The sequence below is a fragment of the Arachis stenosperma genome, chromosome 3 (assembly GCF_014773155.1).
Source record: "Arachis stenosperma cultivar V10309 chromosome 3, arast.V10309.gnm1.PFL2, whole genome shotgun sequence".
NCBI classification, from domain to species: Eukaryota; Viridiplantae; Streptophyta; class Magnoliopsida; order Fabales; family Fabaceae; genus Arachis; species Arachis stenosperma.
The window spans coordinates 164462007-164481181 of record NC_080379.1 but is presented as its reverse complement, the minus strand read 5'-3'; the positions used below and the strand labels follow the sequence as shown (position 1 = coordinate 164481181).

Here is a 19175-nt window from a genome sequence, read left to right as displayed (position 1 = left end):
TTTGTTTGATTTTTTTATTTTTATTCTTGTTAAAAGAGTAAAATAAGAAAAAAAATGAGAAGATAAAACAAAAAAAAGCAAAAGATGAATAAGAAAAAAAGATGATGATGATGATGATGAAAAAGATGAAAAAGAAGAAGCGGAGGAGAAGGAACAGGAAGAGTTTTGAAATCCAGAATTTATCAAGAGAATAATATTGAAATTTTTTAACAATAGCACATAAATTTCTTAGTTTTTATACTAAAATTTTGCTTAAAAAAAATACAAAAATGTCTTCTTTAATGATGCATTCTTTTTTTTATCTGTTGCTTTTATTTCTTCTTTTATGAACATTACTTCTCATACTAGATTTGAATAAAAATGTTTGTAATGTATTGTAATCTTATTTACACTACAAGAAAAAAGGTCTATGGCCACGCTTTTTTTGCTACGCTTTAAAAGCGTAGCCAAAAGTGGTCAATAGCCACGCTTTTGTGAGAGTGGCGCTTGAATAGAGATTTCACCACGTTTTTTTGTTGCTACGCTTCAAAAGCATGGCGAAAAAGGTCAATGGCCACGCTTTTATGAGGGTGGCAGTTGATGCGAGATTTAGCCACGTTTTTTTCTGCCACGCTTATAAAGCGTAGCCATGGAGAGATTTTGGCACGCTTTTAAAGTGTGGCAATATGAATTTATTATTGTGGCGTTTAAGAAGCGTAGCCGTCTTCTACAAACCTTTTGGCACGCTTCAAAAGCGTGGCCAAAAGGTTCCCTCAGGGAAAAAAATTAAAAATGTTTGAGTCTCTTGTAACTTAAAACTTTTTGAGATTAAAGACTAAAGAGCTCGTATACTACCCTGCCTTCATCAGAAGCTCCTTCAAAGACCCTAACACTACAAGAAAACCCTAACTCCTCCTACTTCAAACATTATTAAGCCCTAACTCCTGCGACGACGAACCACTCCTGCGACGACGACACTCTGTGAAGAACCTAGCTGGGCTCGCGATGCCTCTACCGGTTCTGGCACCCCTAACCCTCATTCTGCGGTGACTCTCTAGTGGTGACTCCCTTCGCTCATTTGCCGCCGTAAACCCGCCATCGATGAAGCCTTTGCCGCCGCTCCCTTCCGTTTCTGCAAACCCTTGACTCCTTCGGCGCCGCTCCCTTCCTGCTTAGCTTTAGAAGAAAGTAGACTCTTCACGCATTTAAAGAGTCCAGTTCTTTGTAAGTACTGTTCTTATTCCTTTAATTTCTTTTATTTCTTTTCCTATTTCACACTTTCTATAAAAGATTTGAAAAGAACTAGTGGACAATTTTTTATACTTCCAAAATAAGGGTTGTTTTTGTAACTAAAGTTAGTGCAATGAGAAGTATTGGAAATTTGTTAATAGGGTTTTGGCTATTCTCTTTTGGATCACCAGGTTATTCCTAGATACGGACATGGTGTTTTGCACAAAACAGATCAAAGATACACATGCCAGAGGGAGTTTGCTTTGAAGCATTTGCCAAATGTAGGTTCAATCTTTTCTTTGCAATTTTATAGTATTATGTATTATTTCTTCTTTTTTATTTAATTTTTCTTATTTTTATTCTTACTTAGAGAGTAAAACAAGAAGAAACATGAAAAGATAAAATAAGAAGAAAAAGATAAAAAAAAAGGAAGATGTTGATAATGAAAAAGATGAAAAAGAAGAAGATGAAGCAGCAGAAGATGAAGAGGAGGAAGAGAAAGAGTTTTGAATTATGCAGAATTTATCTTAATAAATAACACCAAGATTTTTTAACAATAACACATAAATTTCTTAGTTTTTACACCGAAATTATTCAACTACAGAATCATAAACTACTAACGAACTACATAAACTAGATTCAAACTACACCTCAGCCACTTAATTCGATTCAAAATAATAATCCAATTCGCTCTAATTCAATTGATAGTCTAAACTTGAATCATTCATTGTTTTCGAAAACAAAATACCTATTCAAAGTTGATTTCGATGCTTGATTTTAAAAGATTTGATCTAGATATTCAAATCAGATAAAAGAACATTAATATTAAATGAAGAGAACGCAGAAAATGAAAAAACACAAAGAAAAAAGAGAACGTAAAGAAGGAAGAGAACGTAGAAAACGCATAAAAAATTCAAAAACAAAAACAAAATCTAAATGAAAAAGACAATTATATATATTCGCGCGTTTAGTCAAAAATTTGTTAGAGACAATGACGCGTAAAAGTAAATTCGGATATTTCTCGGAATGCCCCCATTTTCATCTTAATTTTATGGCGCTCTACTTATACTCACCTAAGAGGTTGCGGGTTTCAGGGTTTGAGTATTTCCATAATTTTTTTCTCTGTAGTGATATGGATCTTTTTGAAAAAAAATACTCCTTAAATATTTTGTATTTTTTTTAAATGGAAAAAAAATACAAAGCGTGATAACATCCCGGCGGCGTCCAACCTCACAGTGGAGTGTTGAAGAGCGCAGCTGCAGCAGTAGCAGTTAGGTTATGGCTACTTCGAAGGCGGTTATGGCTTCTTTGACGCACCTGCGTCCGCTAACATGCGCCGCCTCATCGTCCTACCCTGCTCGACTGGTTCCCCACCCACCGGACCTCATCAAGTGGGTCACCAGAGAAGGCGGCTTCGTCCACCCTGCCATCAAGATAGCGGTTCATCCCTCCCACGGTCTCGGCTTACTCGCCAACCAACAAATCCCCAAGGGTTCCGACCTTATCGTTCTCCCCGACCACATTCCCTTGAGGTTTAACCACCAAGACGCCACCCACTCTCTCCTCCTTCAATTGGCCCGCCATGTTCCTGGTACTCCCCTTCTCACTTCCTTCAACGTTTTTTGCATTGATCTCAAGTTTAGGGTTTATCAATTTCTCGAACATATGATTGGGAATTTTATTAGAGTTAGAGGAACGGAGTTTAGGTTTCAATGTAAATAAATTGGACACTGTGGTAGCTTTTTGCCAGAGGAACTGTGGGCCATGAGGCTAGGTTTGAAGCTGCTTCAAGAAAGAGCTAAAGTTGGATCCTTTTGGTGGCCATACATCAGCAATCTCCCGGAAACATACACTGTCCCTATCTTCTTTCCCGGAGAGGATATAAAGAACTTGCAGTATGCTCCTCTTCTTCACCAGGTATTGTAGTAAAATTGCATGAACCATTTAGGAAAGATGAAGCTCTAGAAACTTTGGTTATCTGTGTAGATTTCATCTTCACAGGACAAATGATTTTACCAACCTAGTTGATCTCATATTTTTAAGTTCTCTGTTTCTGTAATATGAACATATAAACTCATCTCAACTGCTTAGCCAGACTGTTTTGGTGTGCATTTCATTTTTCTGTTGGTTTGAGCTTTGTGGGTAATACTTGAGTCTGCACAGGTAACTAACACCAAAATCTGAATATGGCACACTTTGAGCTTGGAATAGGGCAGCTTCCACCCCAAGCTTCTGTCAAGCTCTGTGTGTGTGTGTGGTAGTGTGAGGTTAATTTAATTCAATTTCATGAGGCAGGTGAACAAAAGATGTCGGTTTCTTCTTGATTTTGAGAAAGAAGTTAAGCATGCCTTAGTCAATCTCACACCAGATAAGCATCCTTTTGGTGGCCAAGAAGTAGATGCATCTTCTCTTGGATGGGCTATGTCAGCAGTCTCATCAAGAGCATTCCGTTTATATGGTGACAAACGGCCAGATGGGATCCATATTGACATACCTATGATGCTCCCTCTGATTGATATGTGCAATCATAGTTTCAATCCAAATGCCAGAATTGTTCAGGAAAAAGACTCTAGTAGCATAAAAATGCAAGTAAAGGTATGTTTTTTCATATTCTTTCCTATATACTCTCCCCTTCCCACAGCTAAACTTTCAAGATAAAATACAAATCTGGATTTGTATTTGCTGGATTAATTCTTTCTTTTCCTCAGGTTGTGGCTGAGACAGCAATCAAAGAAGATGATCCTTTATTGCTTAACTATGGCTGTCTAAACAATGATTTTTCCTTCTTGATTATGGATTTGTGATACAATCAAACCCGTATGACTGCATTGAACTGAAATACGATGGTGCTCTTTTGGATGCTGCAAGCTCAGCAGCTGGAGTTTCATCACCAAATTTCTCAGCACCTGCTCCATGGCAGGAACAGATTCTTGCTCAGCTAAATCTTGCTGGGGAAGCTTCAGATCTCAAGGTTTCTTCTTCAAAGCTTTATCTTCCATTTTTTTTAATGGTTTCTGGCACAGACAAGGCCTGGAAGTGAGTCAAGCCACCTCATGAGTTAGCTCGAGTTCGACTTATTAATAACTCGATAAGCTGAACTTGTGAGTTGGTGAGTTGAGCTTGAGCTTGGATAAGCTCAATTCATTAGCTCGTGAGCTGACTCGATTATATATATATATAATTTTTACGTATATATTAATGTTCTTAATTATTTAAAATTTTATAGTAATTTTTTATATATAATTTTGATATAGGACATAAATAAAAAATTTATAATTGATGATAGACAATATATAAAATTGATCTTTTTTTAAATATTTTTTAATATATATAAGTTATAATTTATTGATATAGAATTATAAATGATGTTCTTATTATTTGAGCCAGCTCGTGAGTTTTTGTTACGCTGAACTTGATCTTATGAAATAGGATTGTTAATGAGTCGAGCCGTGAACCAAGCTCAATTTTCGTGAGCCAAGTTTAAACTTAGTCTAGCTTGGCTCACTTATAGCCCTAGGCCAGGGGACATTTGGGGAAAGGGGAACAGCTTATGTATTGAATCCGTGCTTTGTGGATCTACAAGGCACTAACTCAAATCTTTAATCACTTGTGCTAGGGGTTAGTGTAACTAAATTGCCATTTTGGCTTGTCTAAGGTTAATGATCGGATAATCACTTGTTTTATGGTAGAGAAGTTCTCATGATTTGGGTTGTGTAAATGTAGATCAGAGAGTTAAGGAATTCCTCATCCGAGCCACAGCACAAGTTTACTTCAATTTGTTTTCTTTTTAACAGGTGAGCATAGGTGGTGAAGATGTAGTAGAGGGGCGTTTGTTGGCTGCATTGAGAGTACTCCTTTCAAGTAGTATGGAAACCGTGCAGAAGCATGACCTCAACACACTCAAGTCTTTATCAGCCGAAGCCCCGCTGGGTGTTGCAAATGAAACAGCTGTCTTGCGTACGCTTATAGCTTTGTGTGTGATTGCACTGGGACACTTCCCCACCAAAATAATGGATGATGAATCACTGCTGAAGCAGGGTGCCTCAGGTTCAACGGAATTGGCCATTCAATACAGAATCCAAAAGAAATCTGTGATTGTTGATGCCATGAGATCTCTCTCAAGGAGGGTAAAGCTTCTCTCTTCCAAGGAAACAACAGTGAGTGCCGAAGGCTAAGCCTATGAACCTTGGAGAACGTATTTGCCAATATGCTATTCAGTATTTTAATTGCTCTTTTCCCATGCCATTGTTATTTGACTTTCTAAAAATGGATGCCATGTCTTTTACTCAGTATGGGTCGGATTTTCATTGAACTTTTAGGAATATCAAGCACGAATATGCTATTAGGTCAATTTAGTCATTAGATTTTGCAGTTATTTCGAGAATCTGTTGTGCTAAAACACGGATACAGGATGCTGGTTGGTTGACCTTGGAGTTGTGGGTTGGGAGAATAATAGTCTACCAAATCAAGAGATCTCATAGCAAAATATGGGTCCAACTTTGCAACCATGGTTCAGATTTTCATATTTATTTTAGAGCATTAAAAAGAGAGCGAGTAGGCGGAGTGAGTGAGATGAAAAATCGTTGGTCGTCCGATATGTAGGCTCCACGTGGATACGAAATCAGTGGAAAATGAAGGTTTCGTACTTTTTTATCTCTCACACGTGGATATTAGCTACAAAACGATGTGGAGTTTAACATGTTAATCTCTTCTCGGCAACGTGTTGCTATGCCCTCAGTTTACGTGTTACACTAAATCTTTGGTCAGAGCGTGCGTTTTGATTTTTTTTTTTTTGGCTAGAATCATGTAGTATTTACATGTTATTAGATAATTTAAATAGTGAATGTAAAAATCATTTAGATGTGATAATTAATATATGATTGATTGTTTGTACAAGTTATATTTATGTGTTTGGATTAATTTTGAAATCACGAATTTAAAAATTATTTATCAATATGATACGATGTATAAAACTTAAATTTATAAAATTATATAAATATATTCTAATGGTATAATAACTGATTATTTTTATATAGAGAGCATTATTATTTTTTAAATTCAGAGTTCTTCACGAAATAGCTCGAAAGATAATTAAAAAACAGAGGTCCAAATGCAGAACGTATTCTAGCTACATGCAACACAAATTGTGCTGGAGTTAAGTAGTTAAGTAGAGGAGCACCGAATTGGTGGGTCGGAAGGTGATTAGAAGATGTTTTTATGTGAAAATAATAGTTAAAACATATATTGATATCTTAATTATCATGGTAGAACCAAAAATCTGTACGAATTATGGTGTGGTGTTTTCAGAGCAATTCATCCATTGAACCAAGAAGAAATGAATCAAAGAGGAGGCATCGTATTAATGATGATGGCCTATATTATAACACTAAAAACATGTACAAGGAAGAAGTCCAGAACCACATATAGATGGTAGTAGATACTAGATACACATAAAAAACAGAACATATAAATAAAGGAAGACTACATATATACATAGGAGTAGGTAGGAGTGAGAAAGACGTAATTAAGCATTACCAAGAAGGAAAGGCCTGGCAGGGTGAGCTAAGCCAAGAGGGGAGCGAGAGCGAAGGCGGTTGACATCTCTGCTATTAACACGCCTCAGAGATGGGTGCTTTATTTTCTCTGTTTCTTTCTTTATCTTTATCACTTGGCTATGCACTCCTAACCCCATCTCCTTCTCCTTCCCCTTCTCCTCCTCCATCTTCCTCTTCTTCTTTGACTGCTTCCTTTTTGAATCGATACCTGGATAGATGGATTGCTATGTACTTACCAAGCCCTCTCGTGTATATATATATACACACACCAAATATCATACTTTATAATAAATTTTAGAATTTTTGATTGGTTGAACAAATTTTTGTTTTAATTTTTTAAAGATTTATTTTATTTTTTATAATAAATTTAATTAAAAATGAAAAAGAGAATAATCTATATCATCAAAATATTTCTAACAAATTTGTTAGAATGAAGAGTTTTATTAGGGGATTCCACCTCCTCCATTTGGATGATTTTGAATTCATACCTAAAAAATATTAATTATTGTTATGTGATAACGATGATTACCTGCCAAAACGACCACCTTCCATGTGTTTCAAATTTACAAATCTAACCCATATTCTGTTGCTTTCGAGCTATTAATCGCCATGAAAACAAAAAGACATCCATGCCCTCATTAATAAATTCCCTTTATTCACTTTCACCTTAATTTACAAATGTCCATTTTGTAATTAATTATTGACTGTTAACCTATGCTGTTTTAGAAACATGTGTGTTTACATCATATCATATAATATACGGTCAAAATTAATGTGGAGTCAATTTCACATATAACTGAGAGCCGTTAAATAATTTGACTAATTTAATAAAATTTTCATCCAATAACTCTCAACTACCAACTTCACTTCACGTTCGCTGTACTTAAGTTTTTCCTTTAATATATATGTTTGAATCAGGTGTATTAATCACAAACTGATGAGTTGAATAAATAAAAAATTCTTATTTTAGTAAAAGTAAAATTAGGTCAGAGATAATCTATAAAATATTTTAATACTTAAATTAATAATATATTTTTTGTACTGTTTTTCAATTTAGAATTTACTGGTTAAGTTCTTTTTCTTTTTATTCTTTTATTCCGAAATTACCATTTTTTGCATATTTAATAATATTATGATTTGACGATTTCATGAATTAATAATGTGGTTATTACTATATTAGATGTTATCTTATGAAAAAGTATAGAGAGTCAATAAAATATTTGTACAATGTGTACAATAAAGATTTAGAAAGTATTAAAAATATAACTATTAGTGTTATCTTTTTCTATTGACGTAAACTTTTGAGATGAGAACATACACATTATACAAATATTCTATTAACTCCCTAACAGACTCTATCTTATAATAATGTCAAATTTTTTATTTAATTATCATTTTATATATTATTATTTATCTAAAACAATATACATTCTGTGATTGAAAAAAGGTCTCTTATAAGATTGAAATGAATAAATTCACACCGAATTAAATAAATTCGTCTCATTTTTTCGTGATATATATCGAGTTCAAGTGAATCTTGAGAATGGAAAATAAATTTTTGTCTCTACTTTTGTTTCTAGCATACATCTCTGTTCTTATCCGTATTAATTTATTTTACAAATTATTAATCATGAATTTCTTGAATTAAGCAAGTAAAGAAATATTATTAATTATTTCAAATTTTATTTTTAAAAAAGATAAATGAAGAAATAACAGCTCACCCTAAATAAATAGTTTGGAGATGTCGCCACTAAAACAAAATTTATGTAAAAAACAATACTAGCATAATATTATAAGTGCAAGCTTGTTTAATTTCCTAGGTGATAAAATGTTAGGTATCCTTCAAGTTCTCAAATATTTGAATATGACAAGGAAATAAATAGACGGTGATATTTGTATTCGCACTAAATTGTGGCAGCATAAAGAAAATAAAATATCAAAAGGAGAAGAGTGAGATGGAAATGTGATCAAACACGTGGAGGGAGCATGTTAATGTCCGTGATAATGAGAATGAAAAGTCAGAAAATTTCACATCTGTTTGCCGTTTACGATCTACAACAAGCACCTCTTCTATAAATGGTTTCCACGACATGAATTAAAAATTAAAAATGCTTCGACTGTGAAACACTTTCTAGTTTCTACAACTCTTCATGCCATTATTTATTCAACTATATTATATGTGTATCTTAAAATTAGTCACTAAAATTAATTATTAATATAAAATATATATTAAAATATAAATACACATTAAAAATAAATTTAATTATACATAAATATATTAATAGTTATTTAGAATTTGATAATTTCTGGAAAGAAATTAAAAGTGAACATAAGATACGAAGACATCATATTTAACTCAAAATTATAAGGTGTTAAATTAATAGGTCTCTCATCTTATAAATTTTTTATTTTTTTATTTTTTTTATATAAGACTAACCTCAATATTCCTCATATTTGCAAAACTAACACCTTATAACGTTGAATTCTCACTTATTGTTATTTTATTATATTGATATTTGTCTAAAACAGTGATTAATTTATTTTCGTAATTGATTTTAGTGTATGAATAATATTTTTGTTATTTATTTATTACCCATTTGCAATGACACCTAAAACGACAATTAGGGAAGCCACTCAACCTAATAAAAAGCCAACTAACTCCGCTTCCTTCAAATTCTATTACATGATGTGTTCACATAACCGCTTTTTCCTCTGCCCATGTGTTTTCTATTTGCACCAGAGTTTTAATAATTTGGGTCAAATCATTTAACATTAAGGGTGTTTTTCACTTACTAGCATTGGTCCTATACTCCTATGTCCTATCCTAATTTTTCCATTACATATTCCTTCTTGTCAAATGTCAAATGAAATGAGTGTTGGTACAACTCCATAAGTTTTAATTGGTCCACTCCAACATGCGTCGCCTAATTGTTTTCTGTCAATGATTCATCGAATACGTGTGTGAGGTTCATTTGGGAGACCAGTCAACTCAAGGATTCTCACAAATCATCAATAACAAATGCCAAGGAAAAAAGGTGAAGCAGTTCAACTACATAATCCAATAGTATCCACTAATATTCAACCTTTGACCACAAAACAGTTACGTTAGTTTAGTTTAGTTTTTAACATACCAACAAGCAACAAATCTAAAATTTTAAATTCCATTTCTTAATATTCATATAGTGCTTGTTTGTTAGTGTTCAATGTCATAGTCTTGTAGTTTCACAAATTCTAAAACAAACAAACAGATAAGAAAATTGTTTTTTTCATAAAAATACGTGCAAATAAGAAAATATTTTACTTTAATCAAGAAAAAAAAAAACAGTTCACAATGCACAATTTGTGAGGATTTAGGAACTAATGATGCACATTATTATATATATTCCTACTTATTAAGATTCTCTGTAGTCGAACTTTGTATTTACTCACCGCACATAATTTTAATACAGTGCATATCTTATTTTCATTCTTAGATTTAGATATAATATTTTCTCTTATTTTGTAAGTGCATTTAATCTTTTTCTATGAATGAATTTTTTTGTAAATTAAAAAAAAAGGACAAACAGACAGACTTATGAATTAGGTTATATATATATATATATTTGAAAATAAAGGAGCTCAGTACAATAAGGTGTAATAACAAAAGTATAAAAGAAAATAAACAACAAAGAACAATGAAAAACAAAATTCAAACCATAATTAAAGTTTCTTAACTGTTAAAGAAAACCAACATTTTTTTTTAAATACTTTGGTTCCTTTGGGCTGGCTTGGTGAATATGTGTTATTGAAATTTGGGTTAATCTTTTAACACAAATAATGGCTTGGCATAAGACCCGGTAGATCAAACATATATTTTTAAACCTTTTCTCTCTTAACAGTTAACACTATGATCCAAAATCAGCAAGCCCAACAAAATATTATCCTACTTAAATATAACATTCGAGTAATACCAAAACCCATGTTCAAAAATGAAACTGTAGGAGGGGCAACCCAACACCCCCCAAAAAAAAAGAAACTTCAAGGCTAGTTTACAATTTCAGTGTGTAGTTAAAAAGTTTTGAAAATTTTAGTAGTTCGTTGTGTTGATGATAATTATCCTTTAATTTGAGCTACCAAAATATTTAAATAAAATTAAGCAAACGAAAATCGTGTTAAAATGAAATATGCTGACAGTTTCTTTTTTTTTGTTTAATTAATTAAAAAAAAATCGGAAAGGGGGCCGGTAGCCCATTTAGTATTTATTTACAAATTCTTCGGCCTTCACATTACGAATTTGCGTATGCAGCGTATTTTATTCTAAAAAAAGTCAACGAAATTGATTGGATCTTCTCTCGAGCCGTGTAGGCTATGGCTATATGGCTTATAAGCGTGGACTCCGTGGCCTAATGGAATATCAATTATCAAACCCCATTACTTGCATTAAAATAATATAATTAAGAATAAGAATAACGAGATGGATGGGTAGTAAATATTGACTTTCTTTGAAACTGGAAAAGAATCCTAATGGAACGAAACGACACAGAAGCCTCGATGTGCTGTGTCTTATTAAGATTACGCGTTTCATATGATGCTAAGTTGCTTACAACATACTAACAACTAACTCTTTTTACTTTCTTTCATTTCTATATATACTTCTATCATTCCCCACTCTTTCTCTCCACCACCACCATCGTATATCGCTTTCTTTAATTTTCTTCTTATCTATATACAATTAATAATAATAATAATAATAATAATCAAGAAATATGGCAGCAGTATGCTTGTTGGTTTCTCGATCCGGCAGACACTTGCAAAGATACAACAACACCGGCGGCCGCCAAGTGGTCGGGTAAGTAGTCCTCCTTAATTAGTCAGCTCATTGATTCAGTGTGTGTTTGGATTAGCGTTTGTCAAACTGGAGTTTGAATGAAAGTGATTTTATAGAATTGAAATATAATCCGACTCTAATATATATATATTATTGTTGCAGATGCATACCTTATAGATTCAAGGAAGATATGATGAGCAATGAATTGGAATTGGAGGTATTATTGGTGAGTTCACAGAAAGGAGAGGCGCTCATGTTCCCCAAAGGAGGATGGGAAATTGATGAATCTTTAGAAGAAGCAGCTTCTAGAGAGTCTATGGAAGAAGCCGGAGTGATTGGAAGCGTTGGGAATCAATTGGGTCAATGGAATTTCGTTAGCAAAAGACATGGCATTTACTATGAAGGGCACATGTTCCCTTTGTTTGTCAATCAACAACTTGATATCTGGCCTGAGAAAAATCTAAGGAAAAGAGTTTGGATGACAGTTCCTCAAGCTAGAGAAATTTGTCAGCATTGGTGGATGAAGGAAGCTTTAGATATCTTGGTTAAACGACTGAGCTCACAAGATACCAGGGAACTATAACTCTCTAATTTATTTTATTCATTTATTTAATTTGTATTCATATATAGAGAGAATAGAGAAATAATTAGGGCGAGAAATATACAGTAGAGAAATTAAAACATATAGAGCGAGGTGCAATTTTTGTGCATAATGCAATAACAATCATCATGTTCATCACTTGGCCCCCCAGTATGTGTATGTTCGTTGAATTCTTTGATTTTTTTTGTCCATTTTTGTGGTTTAGTAGTTTATTAATATATTATATATACTTTTGTTCGAATGGACTTACCAAAAGATAACATATATTACATAGACTTTAATTTGAAAATTCGCAGTAAATAAAGTTTGGTTTCCATTATTATTCAACTCATGCAATATAATATATATGGAAGGATGAAGCTGAAGCCGTTAATTTTTCTTCCAACAACCTCTAATTTGTTGTCTTGTCCTAGGAGCGAGGAATGTATGCAATCTACCTTATTTTATTTTAGTTTTTGGCTTTTCATTGTGTACTATGCTGAAACCTCCTAGCATTTTAGGATAAAATACTATTAGTGCCTAATGTTTGAGTCGAATTCCGACTTAATTTTTAGCATTTTAAATGTTTTATTTTTGTTTCGAAAAATTTCAAATGACTTTAATATTGTCCTAGCTATCATTAAATTTGAGACGCATAATTAACAAAATGATTGATATGGACATTAAAAACAATATTATTAAATTATATTTTTTAGAAAACATAATCAAAATTTGGTTCTTTATCTTGTGAAAAAAATCTTAAATTTTTTTCTCTAGCTCTTAAATATAATAATTGTTCATGTCAAATTTAATTGTCGGATAATATTAAACATGTTCAAAATTTTTTGAGACTGAAAATAGGATATTTAAAACGTTAAGTACTAAATTAAAATTTAATTCAAACTTTGGAAACCAAATAATATTTTACCCTAACGAGTCATATTATTATAAAAACTGTTAAATAACCATCAAAATTTATTATTTTTTATCGTCACTTTTAATCATTAACTTAATTTTTTTTTAAATTTAATAATTCAATAAATAAAGTATTTTCAGAGTTGTAATTCATTTTATTAATACGCACGTATGTAAGGTCTCGTATAATATACCATACATACAATTGTTTATATATGTATGTGAACTAATAAAAGAAAGTGAGTTATAATAATTAATTAATTTCATGAACTTTCTAGTAGATCAAGGATTCTAGATCTAAATCCTAACATATATGCAGAAGATCATACTCGTTGAAACATGCATTATTTTTTTAATTAGTATATATTATAGGCACTATTTATCTTTATAGTGATATATTTTATTTTGTTGCATCAAAATATTATTTTCAAGTGCACGCACGCACGCCAAAAAAGGGAGATCGAGTACTAGCTAGTCTCATATAATGCTAGCCAAAGAAGAATATCAAATGCATGCACGTGTGTCGTGTGGTATTACTGTTACCAGTTTCTACTTTGTATCGCACAATTTCTGGAAAGGGAAAGACTAACGAGTCATGCTATTCAACACTTCAACCCATTGTTGGCAAATAGTCTTATGTAATACTAGAATGATATCTTCACATCAACATAATATTGTGAATTGTTATTAGATGATTCAATCAAATATATTAATCAATTATATCTTATTATTAACGATTTATAATATTATTTTATGTCAAGATTTTATCGTTGGAGTAACCACGCCATAACTAATAATTATGTGAGTTTCATTGTTTGTGTTTTTTTTTTTTTTTTGACACTAACTTATTTCATAGTTAGTTAATTCCCATCGATTTGATATGATGATATTCTCAACTTGAAATTAATTTTTTTATTAAGCAGATTATAAACCCTTAGAATTTAGTTGAATTAATTAATATAATTCTCATTGTTATATTTTGCAAGCAATATTAATTTAGATATTGGCTCCGTTAGTGTAAAAATCAAAAGTTTGAAATTGGTCAAGTGCACGTGCATGCGATGCATTTCGCTCCGGGGAGTGGTAGATAGAAGGAAGCAATAACTAGGAAAGTGACGCCATATATAATAACTTACGAAAAATGACTATCTTAATTAAAACGATAATGATGCATTAATGTTTTTTATGGGTAAATAAATTTTCGTAGTGGTTTCTAAGATGTATGACTTTTATTATTTTAGTTTTTTAAATTTAAAATATCATATTAGTCTTCAAGATCTAACTTTAGACTAATGTAAACTATTTTTAGTTGAGCTAATTCTGATTTATAATGATTAAATACTAAATAGTATTTTTTTTTGTTTTAGTTTTTAAATAAGATTTAACCGAAATTATTTTGGAAGATGAAGAAAAATATAATAATTTATACATTATATAAATTTTTTTTATCTTATCTAAATGTCAAAATAAAATAATATTATTTAACCGTATATTCAACATGACAAAACTAATTCAATACTTAATATTAGAAAAAATCTAAAACTAATATAGTATCTAAAATTGAATTTCAAAAATCCATATAAATAATTTTAAATTTAAACGACTAAAATAATAAAAGTTGTCAATTAACGAATTTAGTCGCCAGCAATAATGATGCATTGATTTATGTTGAGGATTAATAGCCGATTGACAATGAGAATGAACGATGGGCTTGTTATGGGCCAGGCCCGTGTTAGTAAGGCCCAATGGGAGATAGGTCCAATAAGGCCCAAATGTCGGTTACATATAAAAATTGTTAAGGAAGCTTTCATCCGCAGTGTCATCCAAAAACCCTAGCGGCCGGCAGCACACTCTGCATCGTCATCGTCTTCGTCTTCAGGTGTTGCAATCATGGTAAAGGCTTCTTCTGCTCTTGAATCCGTGCATGTAACCGTATAAGTTTGTTGTGACGATTGTGAATTTTCGTTTTGCAGGCAGATGTGGAAGGAGATACTGCAGCGGCGGCGTCAGCGCCAAAGAAGAGAACGTTCAAGAAGTTCAGCTTCAGAGGAGTGGATCTGGACGCGCTCCTGGACATGTCTACCGACGAGCTCGTGAAGCTGTTCACCGCGCGCGCTCGCAGAAGGTTCCAGAGAGGTCTGACAAGGAAGCCGATGGCGCTTATCAAGAAGCTCCGGAAAGCGAAGAGGGAAGCTCCGGCGGGTGAGAAGCCTGAGCCAGTTCGCACACACCTTCGCAACATGATAATTGTTCCTGAGATGATCGGTAGCATCATTGGTGTTTACAACGGAAAGACGTTCAACCAGGTTGAGATTAAGCCTGAGATGATTGGCCATTACCTTGCCGAGTTCTCCATATCTTACAAGCCCGTCAAGCACGGCAGGCCTGGTATTGGTGCCACCCACTCTTCCAGGTTCATCCCTCTCAAATGACGACTTCATCACCACCTCCCCGATACCAGATTTTGTGTTCATGTTTTAGATTCCATAGTAACACTCAAGACTTTTGCTTGCTTTCAAATTTAAGTTTCTTGTTATATCTGCCGATTCTCTTATTATGAAACCAACTCTAAGCATTCATCAGCGACATGGTATTTTTTGTGCGCGATTTTAGTTATTTCCTCAAAATTACTTTCGACTTTTGTCAAACTTGCAAATCTTCGTATCATGAAGATGATGTAACCAATTCAGCACACGCCATAGTGATTACTGATTACTGAGTGCTTTTTTGTGGAGAGGATTAATATAGTGAACTTGGAAGAATTGTATAAATAACGAATTTAAAAATTGAGTCATTGCCTCTGTGAGATTGCATTGATATCTTCTCAAGGTGTAATGATTTAAAGTGAGATTCACGATGGGAGAAGAAACAAAATTTTAATGGGAGTGGGAAAAAGGAAAAAACCTCTCGAGGCCCAAGCAATATGTTTTCTTTATGGTGTGGTTTGTACAGCAAGTGTTCTATTCCCTCAATGATGAGGGTAACAGTTAGGTAAATATTTCAAAATTTCAAACATAAATGGCTTTATCATCATCAATGGAAACATATTGATGATCAAGCTGCTGAATGGTGGCAATGCAGAAAATGCGTTAGACCAGCAGTAAGCTATTAAACATTATATATAGGACTAGTACTCTTTTTGTGCAATTTGGTGATAAATGACCAACAAACATCTGGACTCTCTTTTGAGGTGGAAATCAAATGATCTCTCAAGAATTTAATTCAAATATTTTGATTAAAAAATCTTTGGTATACAACTTGATATATAAATGATTATTATGTGTAGGGTTTACACTTTCATGCTTGTCAAAATCTAAAACTTATTAGCTTGGGGCACGTTAATAGTCCTAAAAATCTTATAAGCATAGTTGGATGTAGTTGCTCAGAAGTCAGAACTCTCCATTCTTCATATTATCACACTAGAAGAAAGTTCAAATACCAATCGAATTGAATCAGTTGACATTTCAAGCTCATCCCAAACCGGTAAATTGCCCTTTAAAATGTAGAGTTTCTAATTTATGTTTCTTGACAATCATAAGCTTTGCTTAGTTGATTTTTCCCCCTTTTTCAAATGAGGGCAAGGCAGTGAAAGTGAAAGTGAGTGATGTTTCTTATCGCAATGTACAATGAACCTCAACTTGTGAGAACCGTATCCAATTGATTTTTGAAGAACTTAGTCTGTCTAGGTCTGAGTTTTCTTCTTATTTAACATTTGAAAAGATTAAATGTAACTTAACCTTATGAAGAAATTTGTCAATGAATTGAATTCTTCATTTTTTGCTAAATATTATATTTCAATCACATGTAATAATTATATAAAAAATAAGCAAAAAATCCAACTCCTTTATGATCTAACTCTCTTAGTAGTAGAGACATAGATTTATAGAAGATATATCCAAAATTAAAAAATGACAAAATCCAAAAGAGAATTTTCTTGAGTGAAAGAACAAAACAAAATAGGGAAAATTATTGTAAAGGACCGCTAGGAAGATTTAATTATTAAAAAGGACCTTTAATATTAAAATTATTAAAAAGGACCAAATCTTCTTATAATATTTAAGAAGAAGAACCAAATCTTTCTATAAAGAGACAAATATATCTTTAATTATTTTTTATTTATTTTTTATAATTTTCCCTTAAATAATAAAAATTACTAAAATAATAATAAAAAATAAAATTTTAATAACAGTTTTACTAAATATTATTTTCTAAAATTGGTCATCTAAAATTTTAAATTAATAATTATTCTTCAGATACTTACACAATAATACTTATTTCGTGTTATGTATTATAGTAAATTGAGTTTATGAACCGATTCAATTTATCATGTATTTTCTATAATAATAAATTAAATTGGATTGATTAGATTTATTAAAGAATTTAGTGCAGATATAATTTTTCACTTGTTTTAATAAATTGAAATGGCTTAATTCGATTTATTTAGATATTTTATCTTATTAATAATTAAATTTATCTAATTTAATTTATATAGATATATTTAAAACAGATGTGTAATCAAATAATTTTATGTAGGATATCTGTATAACTTTAATCTCTATTTATTAACGTAAATTACCTTTGAATTTATATCATGTTTTATTATTATAATTTAATGGCTAAATTAACATGAATGCTTTTTTTTCCAAAGATAGAAGACTCAAATCCACGCGACCTCTTAATTGAATGTGGGAAGACCTCTTAAAAAAAATTAACATGAATGCTATACCCCAAAGAAAATATAAAATGCATGGTCTCTAAAAATTATAATCTTTATGTTGATAAATTTTATTTTTCTTAAAATTTTAATAATTTTTATTTATTTTTTAATTTTGTGATCTTTACCCAACAAGAAAAATAAAGTTAAAAAATTAGAAAAGTAAAAAAATACATAAATAAATAATAAAAATTACTAAAATTTTAGAAAAAAAATGTTAATATAAAAATTATAAAAAATAAATAAAAAATAATTATTTATTTTTTTATAGAAAGATTTGGTTCTTCTTCTTAAATATTATAAAAAGATTTGGTCCTTCTTAATAATTTTAATATCAAAAGTCCTTTTTAATAATTAAATCTTCCTAACGGTCCTTTATAATAATTTTCCCAACAAAATATGAGAAAGTCTAGTAGAAAACAATATAGTCAGACATAGTGAATAATAGTAACGTAATTAATCATAAAGATATTTTGATACAAAGATGAAAATTAAAAATAATTACATAATTTGATATAATTAAAACTTTTTAATAATACATATTAATATCATAGTTATTATTTTTAGGTGAAATAGTAATTGATATGACTAAAAGAATACAATATCATAGAATATAAAAAAAATATTAACAAAAAAATTGAAAAAAATGAAAACTTATATACAATTAAATTAATAGCTGAAAATTTTTAAATAATTTAATAAATTTAAGTATTTTACTATATTCTTATCAAATATCTCTCAACTATCAACTCCATCTGAGTGTCCACTTTAAAGAAAAGAAGAATCTATGGGAAGCAAGGAAAGCGTATTAGTAGCGGCGTTGTAGGAAGAAGGAACCTAAAACAGTAAAACCCTGCTTCCGTTCTCTCAAGTCGCAACTGGTTTCAGCCATCACCGCTCATGGCTGAGCTCTCTACCGTTACACTCGGCGGCAAGGGCTCCTCCCTCTCCTCCTCCGCCGTTTCCGCCGTCTCCGCCAGCCTCGCCCATGTCCGCATTGATACATCTGCCCTCGACAGGCTCTCCACCTCATCGTCCTCTGCAACGCCCTCGTTGAAGCATACCATCGCAATCCCTAACTTCCTCTCCCTCTTCGAAATCCGAGCCTTCCTCCTCGTACTTCTCAACAAGCTCCTCCTCACTCCCTCCTCTTCGATTCGCCCTGACCTTCTTCTTCTCATTTCCGAATCCCTCAATTCCAACCCCAGCGCTTTCCGATTCGAAGATCTCCAAGTCACTCAAGACGAGTTGCTCGTTCTCAACAACGTTTCTTCGGCATTGCTTGGAATTTCAGCTATTTTGGACCACCAATCCGCCGCATTGACGTCCTTCTCCGATGTCGCCGCCGCGCTGTCCTGCGAGGCCTCAAAAGCCGACGTGACCGCCTTCAATTTG

The 19175-nt window shown here is 32.2% G+C and overlaps 3 protein-coding genes across 3 annotated transcripts; all 3 read left to right on the top strand.

Annotated features, from left to right (window-relative positions):
- Positions 1-2395: 2395 nt before the first annotated feature.
- Positions 2396-5706, top strand: LOC130968433 (uncharacterized). Its single transcript, XM_057893703.1, is given in 6 exon segments — positions 2396-2800; positions 2960-3126; positions 3505-3804; positions 3918-3984; positions 3987-4180; positions 5004-5706. Coding segments are annotated over 6 exon segments (1422 nt in total). The 5' UTR covers positions 2396-2487; the 3' UTR covers positions 5385-5706.
- Positions 5707-11334: 5628 nt separating this feature from the next.
- Positions 11335-12310, top strand: LOC130968434 (nudix hydrolase 17, mitochondrial). Its single transcript, XM_057893704.1, has 2 exons — positions 11335-11592; positions 11734-12310. Exons 1-2 carry the CDS (start codon positions 11510-11512, stop codon positions 12152-12154), a joined length of 504 nt encoding a protein of 167 aa, XP_057749687.1. The 5' UTR covers positions 11335-11509; the 3' UTR covers positions 12155-12310.
- A 2567-nt stretch (positions 12311-14877) lies between these two features.
- LOC130968436 (40S ribosomal protein S15-4-like) lies at positions 14878-15652 on the top strand. Its single transcript, XM_057893705.1, has 2 exons — positions 14878-14959; positions 15040-15652. Exons 1-2 carry the CDS (start codon positions 14957-14959, stop codon positions 15496-15498), a joined length of 462 nt encoding a protein of 153 aa, XP_057749688.1. The 5' UTR covers positions 14878-14956; the 3' UTR covers positions 15499-15652.
- The last annotated feature ends 3523 nt before the right edge of the window (positions 15653-19175 follow it).

Excerpts from the sequence above, each read along its gene's own strand:
- LOC130968434 (XM_057893704.1), top strand. The coding sequence starts at position 11,510 with ATGGCAGCAGTATGCTTGTTGGTTTCTCGATCCGGCAGACACTTGCAA. Across the intron at positions 11,593-11,733 it reads GGCGGCCGCCAAGTGGTCGG|ATGCATACCTTATAGATTCA; the intron begins GTAAGTAGTCCT and ends TTATTGTTGCAG.